Source organism: Coregonus lavaretus, assembly GCF_964263955.1.
Source record: "Coregonus lavaretus genome assembly, chromosome: 15".
In the NCBI taxonomy this organism is placed as follows: Eukaryota; Metazoa; Chordata; class Actinopteri; order Salmoniformes; family Salmonidae; genus Coregonus; species Coregonus lavaretus.
The window spans coordinates 21,099,634-21,120,932 of NC_140002.1; the positions used below are offsets into that span (position 1 = coordinate 21,099,634).

Sequence of the window (21,299 nt, forward strand, 5' to 3'; positions counted from 1 at the left end):
TGACAGGAGTGTGCAAAGCTGTCATCAAGGCAAAGGGTGGCTATTTGAAGCATCTCAAATGTAAATATATTTTGATTTGTTTAACAATGTTTTGGTTACTACATGATTCCATGTGTTATTTCATAGTTTTGATGTCTTCACTATTATTCTACACTGTAAAAATACAGAAAAACCCTTGAATGAGTAGGTGTGTCCAAACCTTTGACTGGTACTGTATATGTACACTGAGTGTACAAAACATTAAGAATACCTGCTCTTTCCATGACAGACTGACCCGGTGAATCCAGATGAGTTATGATCTATTATTGATGTCACATGTTAAATCCACTTCAATCAGTGTAGATGAAGAGGAGGAGACGGGTTAAAGAAGGATTTTTAAGCCTTGAGACATGGACTGTGTATGTGTGCCATTCAGAGGATGAATGGGCAAGACAAGATTTAAGTGACTTTTGAACGGGGTATGGTAGTAGGTGCCAGGTGCACTGGTTTTTGTCAAGAACTGCAACACTGCTGGGTTTTTCACGCTCAACAGTTTCCCACACTCAACAGTTTCCTGTGTGTATCAAGAATGGTCCACCACCCAAAGGACATCCAGCCAACTTGACACAACTGTGGGAAACATTGGAGTCAACATGGGCCAGCATCCCAGTGGAAGCTTTCGACACCTTCTAGAGTCCATGCCCCGATGAATTGAGGCGGGGGGAAGGTGTTCCTAATGTTTGGTATACTCGGTGTTCCTAATGTTTGGTAAACTCGGTGTATATGATGTTGTGTATAGATCTTATGGACAGTATATGAATAGAAAAAGTGTGTACAGCGGTAGTTGTATAGGATGAGCCTTGACTAGAATACAGTATATACACAGAGTGTACAAAACATTAGGGACATGCATCTGTAGAAGTTTGTGAGGGTCTTGGGGGGGCCAAGAATAATTTTTTCAGCATCCTGAGGTTGAAGAGGCGCTGTTGCGCCTTCTTCACCACATTGTCTGTGTGGCTGGACCATTTCAGGTTGTCAGTGATGCGCATGCCGAGGAATATTAAGCTTTTCACTCTCTCCACTGCGGCCCTGTGGATGGGGGCGCGCTCCCTCTGCTGTCTTCTGAAGTCCACGATTAGCTCCTTTGTTTTGTTGAGGGAGAGGTTATTTTCCTGGCACCACTCCGCCAGGGCTCACACCAACACACCACCTCCCTGTAGCCTGTTTCGTCGTTGTTGGTAATCAGTCCTACCACTGTTGTGTCGTCTGCAAACTTGATGATTGAGTTGGAGACATGGGAAGTCATGGGAGTACAGGAGTGGGCTGAGCAGGCACCCATGTGGGGCCCCCATGTTGAAGATCTGTGTAGCGGAGGTGTTGTTGCTTACCTTCACCACCTGGGGTCGGCCCGTCCAGGACCCAGTTGCACAGGGCGGGGTTCAGACCCAGGGCCCCAAGTTTAGTGATGAGCTTGGCGAGCACTATGGTGTTGAAGGCTGAGCTGTAGTCGATGAACTGCGTTCTTACATAGGTATTCCTCTTGTCCAGATGGGATAGGGCAGTGTGCAGTACGATGGAGATTGCGTCATCCGTGGATCTGTTGGGGCGGTATGCAAGTTGTAGTGGGTCTAGGGTGTCGGGTAAGGTGGAGGTGATATGATCCTTAACTAGTCTCTCAAAGCACTTCATGATGACAAGTGAGTGCTTACGGGGTGTTTTTTTCTTCTTCCTTCATGTTATTTAACGAAAGAGAGGACCTGTTTCTATAGAAGACGCCTATTTTAAATCTTATTTTCTAAACTAACTCATCAACATTATTTTTGAAAGATAGCTTTTCGTCAATCCAGATGCTCAGATATTTATAAGTGGCGACACAATCAATGAGGACACCATCCAAAGTATGTATACATCAGATACATTTTTTCCTGATTTAGAAAATAACATGGTTTTACACACTTAATAACACTTTGTTTTACCTGCATTAAGTGCCAATTTCAGTACAAGAAAGGCTTTCTGCAGGGCAATACAGGCAGATTGAAGCTCTGACAGAGCCTGGTCAGCTGTGGGGGCAATAGCATACACCACAGTGTCATCTGCATACAAGTGCATTTTGTTTGTCCATTTAATTTTTTATAAACCAATATTGTTAATGTGAAAAGAACCAAACCAATAATCGATCCCTGTGGGACACTGTTCTGTTCTTTTAAATCATTTGTCATGAATAGCAACATTTGCCACATAAACAACAGATTCACTTGATTAATTGATTTGATGAGAAACAAGGTGAGTGTGTGTTTCTGAAACGGTGATGTTCTCTGTGTTTGGTGCGTCTGTTTTAAGGTGACCCCTGATGTTGTCATGTTACAGAGGCGCATGCCCCAGTGCTTTCGCGACCCGTCCTCGGCTCCCCTGAGGAAGCTCTCTATTGACCTGATCAAAACCTACAAATGCATCAACGAGGTAAGTTCCACCACTCTCCCTCCACCACACACTACACCTGTACCTGGAACTCTGGTCGCTCAAGGCCTGCACTGATCACTTGAAGATTTGAATCGCAATAGTGACAACATCCCATGCAATCTCAGCTTGTACTGCACAGTGGTGGTCAGGGCCTACCTTTTAGCAACCACCTCCCAGGCTCCGTGTGCCACCTACCTGATGGGTAATCTAGTAACAACACCTTTTTGTTGGCAGGTATACTATGCAAAAAAGAAGCGGAGACACCAACAGGGCCAGGGCGACAACTCCAGTCACAAGAAAGAGAGGAAGATCTTCAACGACGGCTATGATGACGACAACTACGACTACATCGTAAAAAACGGGGAGAAATGGATGGACCGCTACGAGATTGACTCCTTGATAGGCAAAGGCTCGTTTGGACAAGTGAGTCACATGATGACATGCATGTATTGTCAACCACCAGTGGCGCAGTTACCATTTTGCAGAAGCTCACCTGGTATTGTTTCAACCACCACCAGGCCTTTTAAAGGGTTAGACATGGTCGTTAAGATTGACCTGACATGTACACTACCGTTCAAAAGTTTGGGGTCATGAAAACATACATGAAATTAGTTTGAATAAGAAATATAGCAAAATGAATAGAAAAGGTTAGAAATAATGATTTTTAATTTAAATAATAATTGTCCTTCAAACTTTGCTTTCAAAGAATCCTCCATTTGCAGCAATTACAGCCTTGCAGACCTTTGGCATTCTAGTTGTCAATTTGTTGAGGTAATCTGAAGAGATTTCACCCCATGCTTCCTGAAGCACCTCCCACAAGTTGGATTGGCTTGATGGGCACTTCTTACGGTCAAACTGCTCCCACAACAGCTCAATAGGGTTGATATCCGGTGACTGTGCTGGCCACTCCATTATAGACCGAATACCAGCTGACTGCTTCTTCCCTAAATAGTTATTGCATAGTTTGGAGCTGTGCTTTGGGTCATTGTCCTGTTGTAGGAGGAAATTGGCTCCAATCAAGCGCTGTCCACAGGGTATGGCATGGCATTGCAAAATGGAGTGATAGCCTTCCTTCTTCAAGATCCCTTTCATCCTGTACAAATCTCCCACTTTACCACCACCAAAGCAAGCCCAGACCATCACATTGCCTCCACCATGCTTGAGAGATGCATCAAGCACTCCTCCAGCATCTTTTCATTTGGTCTGCGTCTCGCAAATGTTCTTCTTTGTGATCCGAACACCTCAAACTTCGATTTGTCTGTCCATAACACTTTTTTCCAATCTTCCTCTGTTCAGTGTCTGTGTTCTTTTGCCCCTCTTAATCTTTTCTTTTTATTGGCCAGTCTGAGATATGGCTTTTTCTTTGCAACTCTGCCTAGAAGGTCAGCATCCCGGAGTCGCCTCTTCACTGTTGATGTTGAGACTGGTGTTTTGCGGGTACTATTTAATGAAGCTGCCAGTTGAGGACCTGTGAGGCACCTGTTTCTCAATCTAGACACTCTAATGTATTTGTCCTCTTGCTCAGTTGTGCACCGGGCCCTCCCACTCCTCTTTCTATTCTGGTTAAAGCCAGTTTGCGCTGTTCTGTGAAGGGAGTAGTACACAGCGTTGTACGCGATCTGCAGTTTCTTGGCAATTTCTCGCATGGAATAGATTTCATTTCTCAGAACAAGAATAGACTGACGAGTTTCAGAAGAAAGTTCTTTGTGTCTGGCCATTTTGAGCCTGTAATCGAACCAACAATTGCTGATGCTCCAGATACTCAACTAGTCTCAAGAAGGCCAGTTTTATTGCTTCTTTAATCAGCACAACAGTTTTCAGCTGTGCTAACATAATTGCAAAATGTTTTTCTAATGATCAATTAGCCTTTTAAAATGATACACTTGGATTAGAAACACAATGTGCCATTGGAACACAGGAATGATGGTTGCTGATAATGGGCCTCTGTACGCCTATGTACAGTTGAAGTCGGAAGTTTACATACACCTTAGCCAAATACATTTAAACTCAGTTTTTCACAATTCCTGACATTTAATCCTAGTAAAAAATTCCCTGTCTTAGGTCAGTTATGATCACCACTTTATTTTAAGAATGTGAAATGTCAGAATAATAGTAGAGAGAATGATTGATTTATTTCAGCTTTTATTTATTTCATCACATTCCCAGTGGGTCAGAAGTTTACATACACTCAATTAGTATTTGATAGCATTGCCTTTAAATTGTGTAACTTGGGTCAAACGTTTCGGGTAGCCTTCCACAAGCTTCCCACAATAAGTTGGGTGAATTTTGGCCCATTCCTCCTGACAGAGCTGATGTAACTGAGTCAGGTTTGTAGGCCTCCTTGCTCGCACATGCCTTTTCAGTTCTGCCCACAAATGTTCAATAGGATTGAGGTCAGGGCTTTGTGATGGCCACTCCAATACCTTGACTTTGTTGTCCTTAAGCCATTTTGCCACAACTTTGGAAGTATGCTTGGGGTCATTGTCCATTTGGAAGACCCATTTGCGACCAAGCTTTAACTTCCTGACTGATGTCTTGAGATGTTGCTTCAATATATCCACATAATTTTCCTTCCTCCCATCTATTTTGTGAAGTGCACCAGTCCCTCCTGCGGCAAAGCACCCCCACAGCATGATGCTGTCACCCCTGTGCTTCACGGTTGGGATGGTGTTCTTTGGCTTGCAAGCATCCACCTTTTTCCTCCAACCATAACGATGGTCATTATTGCCAAACAGTTCTATTTTTGTTTAATCAGACCAGAGGACATTTCTCCAAAAAGTACGATCTTTGTCCCCATGTGCTGTTGCAAACCGTAGTCTGGCTTTTTTATGGCGGTTTTGGAGCAGTGGCTTCTTCCTTGCTAAGCGGCCTTTCAGGTTATGCCGATTATAGGACTAGTTTTACTGTGGATATAGATACTTTTGTACCTGTTTCCCCCAGCATCTTCACAAGGTCCTTTGCTGTTGTTCTGGGATTGATTTGCACTTTTCGCACCAAAGTACGTTCATCTCTAGAAGACAGAACTCGTCTCCTTCCTGAGCGGTATGACTGCTGCGTGGTCCCATGGTGTTTATACTTGCGTACTATTGTTTGTACAGATGAACGTGGTACCTTCAGGCGTTTGGAAATTGCTCCCAAGGATGAACCAGACTTCTGGGGGTCTACAAAAAAAATTTCTGAGGTCTTGGCTGATTTCTTTTGATTTTCCCATGATGTCAAGCAAAGATGCACTGAGTTTGAAGGTAGGCCTTGAAATACATCCAAAGGTACACCTCCAATTGACTCAAATGATGTCAATTAGCCTATCAGAAGCTTCTTAAGCCATTACATCATTTTCTGGAATTTTCCAAGCTGTTTAAAGGCACAGTCAACTTAGTGTATGTACACTGGAATTGTGAAACAGTGAATTATAAGTGAAATAATCTGTTTGTAAACAATTGTTGGAAAAAGGACTTGTGTCATGCACAAAGTAGATGTCCTAACCGACTTGCCAAAACTATAGTTTGTTAACAAGAAATTTGTGGAGTGGTTGAAAAACTAGTTTTAATGACTCCAACCTAAGTCAAATCAAATCAAATCAAATTTTATTGGTCACATGCGCCGAATACAACAGGTGCAGACATTACAGTGAAATGCTTACTTACAGCCCTTAACCAACAGTGCATTTATTTTAACAAAAAAAGTAAAAATAAAACAACAACAAAAAAAGTGTTGAGAAAAAAAGAGCAGAAATAAAATAAAATAACAGTAGGGAGGCTATATATACAGGGGGGTACCGGTGCAGAGTCAATGTGCGGGGGCACCGGCTAGTTGAGATAGTTGAAGTAATATGTACATGTGGGTAGAGTTAAAGTGACTATGCATAAATAATTAACAGAGTAGCAGCAGCGTAAAAAGGATGGGGTGGGGGGGCAGTGCAAATAGTCCGGGTAGCCATGATTAGGTGTTCAGGAGTCTTATGGCTTGGGGGTAAAAGCTGTTGAGAAGTCTTTTGGACCTAGACTTGGCACTCCGGTACCGCTTGCCGTGCGGTAGCAGGGAGAACAGTCTATGACTAGGGTGGCTGGAGTCTTTGACAATTTTGAGGGCCTTCCTCTGACACCGCCTGGTATAGAGGTCCTGGATGGCAGGAAGCTTGGCCCCAGTGATGTACTGGGCCGTACGCACTACCCTCTGTAGTGCCTTGCGGTCGGAGGCTAAGCAGTTGCCATACCAGGCGGTGATGCAACCAGTCAGGATGCTCTCCATGGTGCAGCTGTAGAATTTTTTGAGGATCTGAGGACCCATGCCAAATCTTTTCAGTCTCCTGAGGGGGAATAGGCTTTGTCGTGCCCTCTTCACGACTGTCTTGGTGTGTTTGGACCATGATAGTTCGTTGGGGATGTGGACACCAAGGAACTTGAAGCTCTCAACCTGTTCCACTACAGCCCCGTCGATGAGAATGGGGGCGTGCTCAGTCCTCTTTTTTTTCCTGTAGTCCACAATCATCTCCTTTGTCTTGGTCACGTTGAGGGAGAGGTTGTTGTCCTGGCACCACACGGCCAGGTCTCTGACCTCCTCCCTATAGGCTGTCTCATCGTTGTCGGTGATCAGGCCTACCACTGTTGTGTCGTCTGCAAACTTAATGATGGTGTTGGAGTCGTGCCTGGCCATGCAGTCATGGGTGAACAGAGAGTACAGGAGGGGACTGAGCACGCACCCCTGAGGGGCCCCCGTGTTGAGGATCAGTGTGGCAGATGTGTTGTTACCTACCCTTACCACCTGGGGGCAGCCCGTCAGGAAGTCCAGGATCCAGTTACAGAGGGAGGTGTTTAGTCCCAGGATCCTTAGCTTAGTGATGAGCTTAGAGGGCACTATGGTGTTGAATGCTGAGCTGTAGTCAATGAATAGCATTCTCACGTAGGTGTTCCTCTTGTCCAGGTGGGAAAGGGCAGTGTGGAGTGCAATAGAGATTGCATCATCTGTGGATCTGTTGGGGCGGTATGCAAATTGGAGTGGGTCTAGGGTTTCTGGGATAATGCTGTTGATGTGAGCCATGACCAGCCTAAGTGTATGTAAACTTCCGACTTCAACTGTATACTTTGTTGACTTACAGTGTGAGGTGAAGAAAAAATGACTGAGAAACCCAGCTGGGCACTTTCCTACATTTTGATATTTGCGAGAAGCAGGCAAGGTACTTCTATTTGTGCTCAGGCACGCGCGCTCTGTCAACATTAACAGGACAGAGCGTGTAAATGATGGTATGAAATAAACCAAAACTTGTTTCTCACAAGTGTAGCCGGTTATGAACTCTGCAAACAATGTTTCTACTCCGAAAATTAGAAGTGTAAATTACTGTAATTAATACATGACAAGGATTAACGGTAAATTGCCTGTTTTACAAACGGTAGGCTACCACATTCATAAAAGTGTATTGCGGGCTGATACTGTATAGCCTAGGCTACTACTATTCTACTTTGCAGGGTTAGGAGGGCGGCAATTTTTTGGTGTCTCGTCTAGGGCGGCATATCGGCCAGGACCGGGACTGATCAGCGTTGATTAGTCTACATATTAAGGAAAGATTCCGTATCAAATTATACCATGGCATGTTGGAGAAGATAAGCGCATTTTCCATTTGACACATTAGCACGTTAGCATCAAAGGACAGTTGGAAAGAAGCTGTAGAATGTTTAATAGACAGACTAAGTTAGCAAAACAATTGCTTATAATCATTAGTAAACACTCCCTCTATTAGGTAAAGTTTATTTACATGAAAATAAAGAAAACATTTTAAAAATCCTAAAATGAATGTAGGCCGGTTATTTTATTTTCATGACTGTCTTCATCTATAACCGTCAGTTACACGGTTATTCAGCAGAGAGCCAGCAGAAGTGTGTGTGACTGAAGAGGCTGTAATAGATCAGAGCCCCACCCCCCTGTTTAGTGCATGTGTTCCCGCCTGGCTCATTGTGTTTACGATGATTTGTGTTTGGCCTTGTCTCTCTCCAGGTTGTAAAAGCATATGACCGTGTTGAGCAGGAGTGGGTGGCAATTAAGATCATCAAGAACAAGAAGGCTTTTCTAAATCAAGCCCAGATTGAAGTGCGGCTCCTCGAGCTCATGAACAAACATGACACGGAGATGAAGTACTACATAGGTACAGCCAGATTCTCCTTTTTCCCTATACACCTCGCTAGCTCGCGCTCTCACTCACATACATACATGCATGCATGCATACATACAGTGGGGAAAAAAAGTATTTAGTCAGCCACCAATTGTGCAAGTTCTCCCACTTAAAAAGATGAGAGAGGCCTGTAATTTTCATCATAGGTACACGTCAACTATGACAGACAAATTGAGAGAAAAAAATTCCAGAAAATCACATTGTAGGATTTTTAATGAATTTATTTGCAAATGATGGTGGAAAATAAGTATTTGGTCACCTACAAACAAGCAAGATTTCTGGCTCTCACAGACCTGTAACTTCTTCTTTAAGAGGCTCCTCTGTCCTCTACTCGTTACCTGTATTAATGGCACCTGTTTGAACTTGTTATCAGTATAAAAGACACCTGTCCACAACCTCAAACAGTCACACTCCAAACTCCACTATGGCCAAGACCAAAGAGCTGTCAAAGGACACCAGAAACAAAATTGTAGACCTGCACCAGGCTGGGAAGACTGAATCTGCAATAGGTAAGCAGCTTGGTTTGAAGAAATCAACTGTGGGAGCAATTATTAGGAAATGGAAGACATACAAGACCACTGATAATCTCCCTCGATCTGGGGCTCCACGCAAGATCTCACCCCGTGGGGTCAAAATGATCACAAGAACGGTGAGCAAAAATCCCAGAACCACACGGGGGGACCTAGTGAATGACCTGCAGAGAGCTGGGACCAAAGTAACAAAGCCTACCATCAGTAACACACCAGGGACTCAAACTACGCCGCCAGGGACTCAAATCCTGCAGTGCCAGACGTGTCCCCCTGCTTAAGCCAGTACATGTCCAGGCGTGTCTGAAGTTTGCTAGAGTGCATTTGGATGATCCAGAAGAGGATTGGGAGAATGTCATATGGTCAGATGAAACCAAAATAGAACTTTTTGGTAAAAACTCAACTCGTCGTGTTTGGAGGACAAAGAATGCTGAGTTGCATCCAAAGAACACCATACCTACTGTGAAGCATGGGGGTGGATGCTTTGGGGCTGTTTTTCTGCAAAGGGACCAGGACGACTGATCCGTGTAAAGGAAAGAATGAATGGGGCCATGTATCGTGAGATTTTGAGTGAAAACCTCCTTCCATCAGCAAGGGCATTGAAGATGAAACGTGGCTGGGTCTTTCAGCATGACAATGATCCCAAACACACCGCCCGGGCAACGAAGGAGTGGCTTCGTAAGAAGCATTACAAGGTCCTGGAGTGGCCTAGCCAGTCTCCAGATCTGAACCCCATAGAAAATCTTTGGAGGGAGTTGAAAGTCTGTGTTGCCCAGCGACAGCCCCAAAACATCACTGCTCTAGAGGAGATCTGCATGGAGGAATGGGCCAAAATACCAGCAACAGTGTGTGAAAACCTTGTGAAGACTTACAGAAAACGTTTGACCTGTGTCATTGCCAACAAAGGGTATATAACAAAGTATTGAGAAACTTTTGTTATTGACCAAATACTTGTTTTCCACCATAATTTGCAAATAAATTCATTAAAAATCCTACAATGTGATTATCTGGATTTCTTTTTCTCATTTTGTCTGTCATAGTTAACGTGTACCTATGATGAAAATTACAGGCCTCTCTCATCTTTTTAAGTTGGAGAACTTGCACAATTGGTGGCTGACTAAATACTTTTTCCCCCCACTGTACATACACTTGACCTCTGTTCAACTTTGTGATGGAGTCTTTACTATAGTAATACCAGAAAGACCCCAAAACATCTTGATGAAAGTGCGGCATCTACTTGATAGATACATCTGGCGGTCCTGTGTAGCTAAGTTGGTAGAGCATAGCCAGCAAGCGCCAGGGTTGTGGGTTCGATTCCTACGGGGGACCAGTACGAAATAAGTATTAAAATGTATGCACTCACTATTGTAAGTGGCTTTGGATAAGAGCATCTGCTAAATGACTAAAATGTAAATGTTTTGGAGAAGCTCAATTGAAAATGCTTTTTACTCCAGGATGAGGCTTAATCTGTGTCCAGGAAACCAGCCCATTAACATGCGCTAGTCAATGACGAGTATCCAATACGTTAACATCACTAGTGTATCATGCAATATCAACCTCACTCAAACAAATGCTCATTAGTCTTATTTTTTTCTCCCCTCCTCTCTCTCTCTCCAGTTCACCTTAAGCGCCACTTCATGTTCCGGAGCCACCTGTGCTTGGTGTTTGAGATGCTCTCCTACAACCTGTACGACCTGCTGCGGAACACCAACTTCCGTGGCGTCTCACTCAACCTCACACGCAAGTTTGCCCAGCAAATGTGCACAGCGCTGTTGTTCCTGGCCACGCCCGAGCTCAGCATCATCCACTGTGACCTGAAGCCCGAGAACATCCTGCTGTGCAACCCCAAGAGGAGCGCCATCAAGATTGTGGACTTTGGCAGCTCCTGCCAGCTGGGACAGAGGGTAAGGCTGGGAATTGCCAGGGGCCTTGCGATACTTAGGTGCCGATACGATATGTATTGCAATTCTCATGATTCTATAGGTATTGCGATTTGATGTTCCAAACATATAGCTCACTATACAGTGCATTCGGAAAGTATTCAGACCCCTTGACTTTTTCCACATTTTGTTACGTTACAGCCTTATTCTAAAATGGATTAAATTGTTTTTTCCCCCTCATCAATCTACACATAATACCCCATAATGACAAAGCAAAAACAGGTTTTTAAATTTGTTTTGCACATTTATATAAAAAAAAAAAAAACTGAAATATAACATTTACATAAGTATTCAAACCCTTTACTCAGTACTTTGTTGAAACACCTTTGGCAGCGATTACAGCCTCGAAAAAAAAAAAAAGAGAGAAAATAAATGTATGCACTCACTAACTGTAAGTCGCTCTGGATAAGAGCCTCTGCTAAATGACTAAAATGTAAATGTATTTGGGGAGTTTCTCCCATTTTTCTCTGCAGATCCTCTTCAAGCTCTGTCAGGTTGGATGGGGAGCGTCACTACACAGCTATTTTCAGGTCTCCAGAGATGTTCGATCGGGTTCAAGTCCAGGCTCTGGCTGGGCCGTTCAAGGACATTCAGAGATTTGTCCTGAAGCCACTCCTGCGTTGTCTTGGCTGTGTGCTTAGGGTCGTTGTCCTGTTGGAAGGTGAACCTTCGCCCCCAGATGGTTGTCCTTCTGGAAGGTTCTCCCATCTCCACAGATGAACTCTGGAGCTCTGTCAGAGTGACCATTGGGTTCTTGGTCACCTCCCTGACCAAAGCCCTTCTCCCCCAATTGCTCAGTTTGGCCGGGCGGCCAGCTCTAGGAAGAGTCTTGGTGGTTCCAAACTTCTTCCATTTAAGAATAATAATAATAATAATAATAATGATGGAGGCCACTGTGTTCTTGGGGACCTTCAATGCTGCAGACATTTTTTGGTAGCCTTTCCCAGATCTGTGCCTCGACACAATCCTGCCTCAGAGCTCTACGGATAATTCCTTCGACCTCATGGTTTGGTTTTTGCTCTGACATTCACTGTCAACTGTGGGGCCTTATCTATACAGGTGTGTGCCTTTCCAAATCATGTCCAATCAATTGAATTTACCACAGGTGGACTCCAAGTTGTAGAAACATCTCAAGGATGATCAATGGAAACAGGATGCACCTGAGCTCAATTTCGAGTTTCATAGCAAAAGGTCTGACTACTTATGTAAATAAGGTTTTATTTTGTTATACATTTCCAAACATTCTAAAAATCTGTTTTTGCTTTGTCATTATGGGGTATTGTGTGTAGATTGACGAGGACAATTTTTTTATTTAATCCATTTTAGAATAAGGCTGTAACATAACAAAAGGTGGAAAAGGTCAAGGGGTCTGAATACTTTCCGAATGCTCTGTATGTCTGCGGCAGAGAGACAAGGGAGCGCATGAAAAAAGTAGTATTTTCTTCATACTGAAACATGTTTTCTCACTATTTTAAAAATAAGATAGAGAGCAAGCTATATAGAGTTTTTGCATAGGTACAGCCGACTAGCGCTAGCGAACGCTACCTAGCAAAAACAATACTTGGATACTTGTATTCAAAGTATCTATATAATATTGTACGAAACAATTTTGTGATTTGTAACTGTATCGGTCCCCCCCATCACTAACAGAGGGTAGGTGAATGAGGATGTGACACTGAAGTTTGTATTTGTTTTTCCTGTAGTTTAATATGGTGAATTTTATGCCACATAAAAAGTCTTACACCAAAGCTGAGAATCTGATATGCTTGTGACCCACTATGGATTCTCAATTTAATGGACTGATTTATTATTGGATAGATGGATTGGTAGAGTATGATGTGGAAAGATAGAAAACAAAAGTTTTTTTTCAGATTTTTCTGGAAAGGGTTGCACATTACATGGCTTACCCTACACATATGGTACCAAATTGTGCAACCAGTTATCCGCTTCTTACCTTGAGGGAACAACCATTGTAGCTAACCAACTTTATTTCTGCTGATAATCTGCCGTCTGTCTTCCTTATAGTTGACCTCCTATAAAAGGATAACAAAAATGCCATGTCCTAACAGCCGTGACCCATTTCTTTCCCCTCAGATCTACCAGTACATCCAGAGTCGCTTCTACCGCTCCCCAGAGGTGCTGCTGGGCATGCCTTACGACCTGGCCATCGACATGTGGTCCCTGGGCTGCATTCTGGTGGAGATGCACACCGGAGAGCCCCTCTTCAGTGGGGCCAATGAGGTAGAACTCATGGAATGTAAAGATGCAGTCTTTATTTAGGATAATATAACTTGTCAGATAATGCTGACTTGTGATGCGTCATTGTGCTCATGTGAGAAAGATTTTCAGTTTTTGTCTTCGTCAAGATGAGCATAGATGGTGAGAACCTAATAAAGACCAACAGAGGGAGCTGTAGTGCTTTTGAACGTTTCACTAGGAGACAGGACTCCACTTTTCACCTAGTTTAGTTGTTGTATTGTTGATAAATGTCATGTAAGACCTTTGTCCTTTTTCCTATACTGAGGTACAGGCAATTTAAAACGCAGTTACAGTGCCGAAGAGGGTAAGACATTATTCTTAATTGTGGCTTCCTGATTTTTCAGATTGATCAAATGAACAAAATAGTGGAAGTTCTGGGTGTTCCTCCCAATTACATATTGGACCAGGCGCCCAAGGCCAGGAAGTTCTTTGAGAAGATGTCTGACAGTACGTGGGGTGCAAAGAAGACCAAAGATGGCAAAAGGGTGAGTTCAACAAATCGCTCTGTCAATTATGTTGTTGTGATGTCATAACTGTCCTTTGCAATAGTGAGTGTATATATCCTCAAAGTCTCTGTTCTGTGTATGTTCAGTATAAGCCGCCGGGCACGCGGAAGCTGCACAGCATCCTGGGTGTTGAGGCGGGGGGTCCTGGGGGGCGGCGGGCGGGCGAGTCTGGCCACGCTGTCGCTGACTACTTGAAGTTCAAGGACCTGATCCTTCGGATGCTGGACTACGACCCCAAGAGCCGCATCCAGCCCTACTATGCTCTGCAGCACAGCTTCTTCAAGAAGACCACGGATGAGGGGACCAACACGAGCAGCAGTGTGTCCACCAGCCCCGCGCTGGAGCAGTCTCAGTCCTCTGGAACGACCTCCAGCACCTCCTCCAGCTCAGGTAGGGAGAGCAGCGCAGCCGTAACGCTGCATGGAGAACTGGGGGTTCACTTTGAAGCATGGCCTTTGACTCATGTCTCTCAGTCCAATCCTGGGGAACCCCCGGGGTGTTCACTTTGTTTGCTCTAGCCCCTCACACTCTGGGATTCCCAAGGAATTTCTTTTTTTAACCCCTGATTAGACATGATGAAATTATAAAAATGTGTATTATTAACTAACAGCTCAGGTACAGTAGTGCAGAGCCTTAAGGGAGATTGGAACTGTCTCAAATGTTCAACATTTCTGTTTGGGTCTCTGCTCTGCAGGAGGGTCGTCTGGCACGAGCACCAGTGGGCGGGCGCGCTCGGACCCCACGCATCAGCACCGGCACAGCGGAGGTCACTTCAGTGCCGCCGTGCAGGCTATGGACTGCGAAAATCTCTGCCCACAGGCAAGTCTCACACACACACTATTGCTCCTTGCCAAGTGACCCCCACTAGATTGTCACTTAGTCTATAACCCAGGTTGACAACCTTTACCTCAACTCCCATTTGAGCTAGATGAGCAGCTTGGGGAAGTATTGGGTTCTCTAAACATAGGTGTTGTTCTTCAGACAGAGAGTTGAATGACCTGTTATCAGTCATTTGAGTTACTGACTGTTGCTGTTGTGTGTCAGGCGAAGCAGCCGTTCCCTCCCCCAGTTGGCTGGGCTGGTGGCAAAGGGGCGCAGACAGTGACAGTGGAGACCCATCCCGTCCAGGAGACCACCTTTCACGTGCCTCCCCAGGCGCCCAAGGCCATCCACCTCTCGGCCCCCGGCAACAGCTCCTCCGCCCACCATCACCACGGACACCATCACGTACACCATCACACCCACCAAGCCCATGGACATCAGGGTCTGCCTGCACGGCCCAGGCCCCGCCTCTACCACTCCCCAATCAACAGTGCCTCCACAGAGAACTCAGTGGAGGTGGTGCACGGCCACCTGTCCATGACCTCCCTGTCTTCCTCCGCCTCCTCCTCCTCCACATCTTCCTCCTCCACCGGGGCCCAGGGAAACCAGGCTTACCAGCTGCGCCCACTCCCCGCCAACGCAGCCTTGGACTTTGGCCAGAATGGCAGCATGACCATGGGACTGGGTGCCTTCTCCAACCCCAGACAAGAGACTGGCATGGCGGGCCACCCCAACTACCCCATGGGCATGAGACAAGGCATAGACAGGGAGGAGTCACCCATGGCAGGAGTCTGTGTACAGCAGAGTTCTGTCGCCAGTTCGTGACTAAACTGAGAATGTTTTTTTTTTTTAAGGTGGTGGGTATTTTTCCCAACAAAAAAAAGTGCATAAAGAATCAAAAAGCTGCTTAAAACTAGAGGGGGAGATTATCACATACCCTCTCACAGTGCAGAGCCCACCATCTCTACAACTCCTCCCCATGCCACCCTTGGGTTTCTCTCTTCAGTTTGGTTTTCAAATGGGATTTATCGATCCACCATTTTCAGTGTTCACAGGGAATTTGATTTTTACTACAAACAATTTTGCATAACATACTTCACAACAGTACTGAAACATCCATTCATTTCACATACAACTCTCACTCGTCTCTGCATGGTTTGCATTATTCCTTGTTATTGTTAGCCGAGAGCTTAAAAGTCTGGGTAGAAAATGACGTAGACATTTTTTACTGATGGCTATTTAGTAAAGAAATTGCTACAGCACCATTACATTTCCAGCAACTCCTATCCACACATTTGCACTTTTTCCATATTCGGCAAGAATAATTTTCTCTTTGAATTTATGTTCTCATTGAATGTCTCTGTTTTGTTGTGCAATTCCACTTGTGAGCTGTGAGACCTGAAGGGTATACTACAAAGCAGGATCAATGAGTTAGCCAGCTAACTTTGATAAACAACCAGAAATAACTTTATATTTTCTGGTTCATTAAGAAAGCTAAACTTAGATATGTGTTTTTGGTTGTTGTGTCATTAGACCATTCCAATGTCAAGCATATATAAAAAACAAAACAAAACAAAAAACAGAATATTTAGGCAAGTTGGCTGGCTAACTCATTGATCCTGCTTTGTAGTAAACCTGTCTATAGAGTGGCAGAGGTTTGAAGCATTATGCAGGGATGTTCCATCTCGCTGGGTTTGTCTGTGTCATGCTCTCTTTATGAGAGGGATGTGGATGCGCTGCAGCTGGGGAGCAGAGTGCCATGCTGGAAGGCCCCAGGCCAGTAAAGGCTGGCCCTCCCCTGGACTGGAAAAAGGCCACACTGAAGAGATGTACTGAGGGGCAGCGGCCTGGGCCGATTCAGCCCAAACCTACAGTACAGATGTCCGGGCCTTATGTTTTTTTTTTGGACTCTGAAATTAAGGGTGGGAGGGTGGGGTAAGAAGCTGGACATTATCGTTTAAATGAGAAAATAGCTTTCCTGTATTTTTGAAGTCTGGATAAAAAATAAAATTAATTCTTTACAAAGAAAAAGTAGGAAAAAATGTGTTTTGAGAATGGTAATTTGAGGCCTTTAACTAAAATGTATGACTTGTGAGGCCCAGTGATTGCCAGGCCTTATAAGTTCACAGAAGTATTTTTTTTGCAAGATGGGTGGAATTAGCTATGACGGTGTCCCTTCCTACTTTTTACTTGCTTTTCTTTGCTTTGTTTCTTCAGCATGTGGTTCCTCCAACAGAGCTTCTGCAGAAATGTCTTCTGTTCATCTTCAAAATGAAAACATGCTGAATTTTATGTGACTGCTTTTTTTGCCTCACAATTATGCTGTGAATTTTACAAGAATTTATTTTCCCTTTTGATAATTTATTGTACCAAAGCTGTTTTTATAGCACATAGATGTCTGTAACCAATAATGTAGCAGTTCTGCACTTTGACACAAGGTGTTCAAGACCTTTTTTTTAAATGTCAGTAAAAATGGCTGTATCTATTGCTTTAGCAAAACTGGAACTGTTGTTGAACTCAGTACATGTACTGTTAGCTGTATCCTCGACAGAATTGGTTGTAAGGTTTTTTTAGCTCTAAAAACAAAAAAACAATCAAAAACAAATCTCATTGTTATAACTATTTTTTCCGTTCTCAAGGACTTGAGGGACAATAGATGCCAACGCTGGTTGCTACTCTGCGGGTTCCGGAGTATCAGTATGGTGGCTGTGAGTTGAGGCAAGTCCTCGTATTCATGAGTCAAAAGTGCGAGAGGAAAAATGTGAACAACAGTGCATTAATCCTTCAATTTGTGACCAGGAATTCAGAGGCTGTTTCAAACGTGCCTATCTGGATAAAGCCGCCTTAAAACTACTTTCGGCAGTCTTCATGGCAGTGGCTAAAATGGTGCCTCTTTTCCCCCTCAATTTAGAAGCAACCCTTTTTGACCTAGCTAGCAGAGGCACTGTACACATCCACATTTTAGATGGGATACTGCTCTAAATTAGCTAAAATCCACGTTTGACTGAAGCTCTCACCATGGGTGTTGAATCCAAAAGGAAACTAGTAGGGACGGATGGTGTGAGAAGTGAGCCCTGCCTGCTGGAGCGTCATACTCCAGTCTCATTGTGTGACGCCTGAGGATACGGGAGAAGTGGCGTAAGTTTTGTACCCGTTGCAAAAATTAAAGGGTGTGGCAACAGCTAGAGGAAAGGTGTCCATGAATACACAGGCTTCAGGTGTTTACTTTTCAACCCCATTTTAATAGTTGAAATAGAATTTATGTATATATTTGTATTTTTTTAATAAAGGAAGTTTAGAACTCACTACTTTTTTCCTAATGGTATTTTGAGTACATTTAAGTCAATGTGGAGACCATGCAGTGGAAGTTCTTCTGTGATATTAGTCAATGGGTAACCGTGCTTCCAGGCCAAAGTAGTTGACAATGCCAGTACAAATGCAAAACTTTTAGGGTTTAAATTTTAACAGGAGAGTAGATATTCATACCTTAAATATTAGAGACAGGGTATAGTGTGTGGATGTGTCTACAAACCTGAATGACAGCTGTGTTTTAATATATAAATACATAAGCAATTATGTACACATTACAGGAACTATTTTTAGTTGCATTGAAATTGGCATAAGCTTCAACTGTGGGGCCATTTTGCAGTCGGGCTACTGATACGTGTGTGAAAGCCATGATCGTCGACACAATATAACCAGTGCATCGTCAACAAACATCCAACATTTACTCCCAAGTGTTGAATATAAGTTCTGCTCTGCTCCCTGTTTCATTTTAATAAAGGCATTTTATTGCCACCCTTGCCTTCCTGTCCCCCAGTCATCTGGTTTTGAGTGATCGACAACACAGTTTGATTACAGGACGTCTGACGTGCACTGTAAAGATTAAACGGCATGGGAAAGGAGAAGTACCACAGATTGTAAGATCTAGTCAATACTTGCTCTGTATATGAGAATGTTACAAAAAAAATAAAAATAAATGGACAAGCCCTTTGTATTATATTCATTGGTCTTATGTATGGTATAAAAAAGTGAATTAACTTGTACTGAGTCTGTTCTTTTGTTTCCTTTTTCCCTGTCACTTTCTTTGGTTCTCAGATGGGTAAAGACTGGAATACAATCACAGTAGACATGTCTAGACTGCCAACAAGTATTTTAACCAGTCTAGTTCTCATGACAATGTTATGCTACAGTAAGGATAATGAAAAGCACAATCTTCACAATACTTAACTTTTTGTCACATAATGATGTTGAATGTGTTAACCCTCCTCCTCACTTGGTCCTTTCATTATTATGAAAGGATTTCCATCATTCTTAAAATGTCCAAAGAATTTGCCAACCGATCAGTGCCTTTACTCATGGAATTTCATGCATTTTTCAGATTTTGGAGTCAAAATAGCGCTGAAGAGCCAAGTAAAACTGAATGTTCAGGCGCTGCAGAAAGTGAGACTAAAAGACTTTGGTCCTTACCGCTTTGCAATGATTTGAATACTTGCTTGGTGTGACATGCCAGGTAACACTTGTAAGATGTCTGGTGAAATCAACATCAGATACATTTTGGAGTTGCTGTTTTCTTGATGCTTGATATACTGTAAGAGGCATCCTCCTTTGTTTGACACCAGTGACTTCATGTATTTGGTGTAGTGGCTAAGGTGTTGGACTGATTGGCAGACAGCAGGATTGTATTGGTGTTAGAAGTACATAATACATATTAGGAACTTTGTCATTCATCCTCAGACCTCACCCCTCACCTAGTCAAGTCTCAACCCTGCATTGGTCAGGTATCAACCCTCTGACTCACCTCTCACCCTTGCATTAAAGCACATTGTTTATTTTAAAATCACAATGAGATTTTCTATTGACCAGCTAGCAATCATTTATCATCATGACTAAATTAATTTAAACAATACTAGCAACAATAGCTTAGGGACATCAATAGTTTAGGGACATCATTGCACGTGTGATACAACAGCAGCATTATGTACCGCAGTACATTTTACTGCGATGCTTCCCAGCTCTGCTTCGTCAAAAGAAAATGGCTGTGGGACGGACAGTGGCACTGGTTTCCCTACTGGGTGTTCCATCTTTAACTTGCTAGCTAGCTGTGTTCTTTTATTGACAAGCTAGCTAACACCCAAACTACATAGATGGGGTAGGTCTATTTACAAAGCAGGATCAATGAGTTATAGCCAATTAATTAGCTTTCATTTTGAAATGGCCATGGTTTGCTTTATTGATTAAACCAACCGATGTTATTTAGCTATGGTGATGTACCAGAATTTTAATAGGTTATCCTAGATCTGGGAAGTGGAGTGGTTGTGTTAACTTACTGCCAGTGTAGTGCCAATGTATGACATTCATATTAGCTAGCAACATTGTAATTTAAATTAATTTAATCATAGCTAATTATGACGATGATAATTGCTATCTACATTTTCCCAAGCTTATAGCTCCACGCGTTTTTTTGTTGTCAAATTTGCATGTTTTTCGGCCAATGGAAAAGCTCATCGTGCAAAAAAGTGCAGGGGTGAGAAAGCGAAATGAGGCTTGACTAGAGCAAGGATGATAACTGACAAATGCAGGGGTGAGGATTGACTAGTGCAGGTTTGATACTTGATTAGGGGAGGGTTGAAGAGAAGGGGTAATGCTTGACTTGTGCAGGGTTAAGACGTGACTAAGTGAGGGGTGAGGTCTGAGGAGGAGGAATGACAAAGTTCCTATGAGGCCATCGGAGGTGTGCCCAGGTATTAGCGACTTGAGATAATGAAGTGTGGCAAGGAAAGGGGTTGTGTATACGGTGTACATATTGGGACATTCGTAATTCATCCTTCTCAAACCAATGATATGTATTAACCCTAGATTACTTACAGGGGGTGCTGTTTTGAAGTCACCCCACAGCAATTTTGGCACTCCATTGTAAAAAAGATTTTGGAAGCATTTGGAAATGCATGTCTACATTCGTTTTTGACTAGTATATTATATTACAGACACCTGAATGAATACTTTTAAATTATAAGTGAACAGAACATGACAATTTTAACTATAATAAAATATATTTCTTAGAGAGTGCTAATCTGGCCAACCATAGTCCAGGTACCGGGTGTGCAGGCTCTTGGGATATTCATTGGGACCTTTTCATCTGCAGACCGGCTTTCATAGCTCTCCATATCTGAGGACAGAAAAAAACACAAGCTTCATTATACTAAAGTTAGACAACACTGAATATTATGTTGCTATTATCTCTCTGTCCTAATACATAGCCTTCCTTACGAGGGACTGGAACTGGATAATATTTTCATAATGTCCTCCCACACAAGTACCTGCCCTATCCAGTAGCCTACACTCTCCCTTTACTGACAGCTGGAGCTGCAGTCTTTTTCCCCCCCTTCAATGGTTGTTATCTACAAATGCATTTCAAGCTTGTGTTTTTAATTTACAATGATACATCAAGATAGATAGATAATAGGAAGTTACATTACATTTGATTCACTTAGCTATGCAAAAAATTTAGCTAGCTAGCTACCAGCTCATACAATGGCCTACTGTAGATAGCAGTAAAGGGCTTGGGCTACATATTTACAGTGTCTTCAGATAGTATTTACACCCCTTGACTTTTTCCACATTTTCTTGTGTTACAGCCTGA

The 21,299-nt window shown here is 43.2% G+C and overlaps 1 protein-coding gene across 2 annotated transcripts in view; it reads left to right on the top strand.

Annotated features, from left to right (window-relative positions):
* Window positions 1-16,561, top strand: part of LOC311142366 (dual specificity tyrosine-phosphorylation-regulated kinase 1A-like) — a 50,435-nt gene extending 33,874 nt beyond the window's left edge. The window contains exons 3-11 of one of the 2 annotated variants that reach the window (XM_084178008.1): window positions 2,320-2,439; window positions 2,674-2,862; window positions 8,428-8,575; window positions 10,747-11,033; window positions 13,164-13,310; window positions 13,673-13,813; window positions 13,921-14,224; window positions 14,529-14,653; window positions 14,879-16,561. In XM_084178008.1, coding sequence (XP_084034134.1) covers window positions 2,320-2,439; window positions 2,674-2,862; window positions 8,428-8,575; window positions 10,747-11,033; window positions 13,164-13,310; window positions 13,673-13,813; window positions 13,921-14,224; window positions 14,529-14,653; window positions 14,879-15,481 — 2,064 coding nt within the window. In that variant the 3' untranslated portion in view covers window positions 15,482-16,561. The remainder of the gene's footprint in view (window positions 1-2,319; window positions 2,440-2,673; window positions 2,863-8,427; window positions 8,576-10,746; window positions 11,034-13,163; window positions 13,311-13,672; window positions 13,814-13,920; window positions 14,225-14,528; window positions 14,654-14,878) is intronic. The other variant, XM_084178009.1, reaches the window with a different exon arrangement.
* Window positions 16,562-21,299: the final 4,738 nt, after the last annotated feature.